Genomic DNA, 2,271 nt, shown 5'->3' with positions numbered 1-2,271 from the left:
ATATTCTGGTTGGGTTCCATAATTTAAGTTATGACATAAAACATGTTTTGGAAGCCCTTTCACAAATTTTAATTTGTATATAAGGTTTTAATTTACAGTGCGAACCATTGGCCAAATCAAGCGAAAAATTTCTCACCTTAAAAATTAGCTGGTCCCGGAGCCTTGAAAATAACCAAGAACGCCGCTATTCAGTTCTCTTCTTTGACACTTTTGCATTCCTGCCAAAATCCTTGGAAAATTTGATTGCTGTACAAAAGGCTAAAGATCCACAGTCTTTCCAAATCCTACGACAGAAATTTTCAAATGATCATCAATACAATCTACTTACACAAAAGGGTGTTTTCCCGTATAGTTATATGGATGAATTTACACGGTTTGAAGAACCAAGTTTACCATCTCAAGCATCTTTTTATGATGATCTCAACCAAAAGGCTATAAGTACAGAAGAATACGCTCTTGCGCAAGAAGTTTGGGATGTCTTCGAGTGCAAAAATTTATGGCATTATTGCGGAGTTTATCTTGCATCAGATGTGTTAACTCTAGCCGATGTTTTTATGACCTTCGTTGAAGATGTACTAGATCTTTATGGTTTAGACCCAAATGCATATTTTTCAACACCATCTTTAGCATACCAACTAATGCTGAAATTTGCAGCTCCACATAAAATCCACTTAATTGAAGATTTAGAAATTCATCTTAAGATTGAAAAAGCTATATATGGTGGTCTGGTATTCCATAATGATCGGTACATTCAATGTGACCCTACTCATCCTGATAATCTGAGCTACGGTTTGTGTTTAGATCATAATGGACTATATGCAAACTGCATGTCAAATTATAAAATACCCATAGGTGACTAAAATTTTAGAATCTCAGGATTACCCCGACTTTTCTACTATAAAAGAGAATGGATAGTATGGCTATTTTGAAACATTTAGTGGAGAAATTCCACGAGAATTCCACGACTATTATTAAATGATGCCACACCCTATTTCCAGACAGAGAATCCGTTTTGAAGATTTATGCCCATACAACCAAAAACGCATAAAGGAAGACAAGATCCCAGGGACGTCAACAAATGAATTGCTCGCATCTTTTGGCTACAAAAAGGAAATTACCCTACACCATACATACTTGAAATTCATGCTCAACCATCATTTTCGTCTAGATCAGATCCATAGTGTAATTCAATTCAAACAGGAATTTCTTATGAAAACGTACATTGACCATTTTATGGAAAGAAGATCACAAACAAAATCTAAAACGAAGAGTGAGCTCTATAAGCTATTTAACAACACTATTTTTGGGAAATCTGTAGAGCAAGTACGAAAAAGGACGTCGTGTATATTTACAACAGATCTGAAAACTACAAGACGTCTGGTTGGAGACTGTAATATATCTTCTTTCTCAATAGTTAATGAGAATCTTGCGCTGATATTCAGAAAAAAGAGACATGTCCTCCTGAACAAAAATATTGCAGCTGGTGCAGCCATCCTATCTATATCCAAGAAAATTATGGCTGAGACATTTTGGGACAATCTAGTTCCATATTATGGTGGGCCTCTTTCTGGTAGAATTTATTTAGCTTATTCAGATACTGACTCAGTCCTTATTAAGATATTTACAAAGGATTTAGTCGGCAATTTGACATCCCCAACTCTCCGACCTATCATAGACTTTTCCAATTGGGACCCCATCAAATATCCCCATCTGGTAAATAGCCCGAAAAAGAATGAATTTGGCAGACTTAAAAACGAAATAGGAAGCGATACGTTCATAGAATTAATCGCCGCTTCGCCTAAATGCTATTGTGTTGTAACGCAGAACGAGAAGTTAAAGAAGGCTGCCAAAGGAACATCAAAACATCTGATGAAGAAATATCTAACGGCTGAAAGATTTAAAGAAGCTCTTTTTGAAGGAAGGGTCATTAGAACTACAACAAACGCCATAAGATCTCTCAAGTTGAAATTATATACAATGGAAGTTGTCCGTACTGCCATCTCTGGTGTTTCGGACAAACTGGTATAACCTGAATAAGTAAGATGGTTATTTTGAAAATATTGTTATGAAAGGTGTTTGGATTTGTTTTTATGTTTGGCGTAGAAGTATACGCTTTTAACGTGAAATATTTAGGGTTTTCTGCCGCAGGATTTTGGCACCGGTCACCAGTGACTGGCTCCTGCTAAAAAAGGAAAAAAATCAAGGAAAGACAAAGACTCTTAGATTTATGCAAAAGCTGAGGAAGAGAGGAAAAAAACATAGTGTGATATT

At 36.0% G+C, this 2,271-nt stretch overlaps 1 protein-coding gene across 1 annotated transcript; it reads left to right on the top strand.

The window, feature by feature from the left end:
- The first annotated feature begins 978 nt into the window (after window positions 1–978).
- Window positions 979–2,028, top strand: LOC136040005 (uncharacterized). Its single transcript, XM_065724071.1, has one exon. It carries the CDS (start codon window positions 979–981, stop codon window positions 2,026–2,028), a length of 1,050 nt encoding a protein of 349 aa, XP_065580143.1.
- The last annotated feature ends 243 nt before the right edge of the window (window positions 2,029–2,271 follow it).

This window comes from Artemia franciscana, chromosome 20 (assembly GCF_032884065.1).
Source record: "Artemia franciscana chromosome 20, ASM3288406v1, whole genome shotgun sequence".
In the NCBI taxonomy this organism is placed as follows: Eukaryota; Metazoa; Arthropoda; class Branchiopoda; order Anostraca; family Artemiidae; genus Artemia; species Artemia franciscana.
This window is presented reverse-complemented; position numbering and strand designations above follow the sequence as displayed.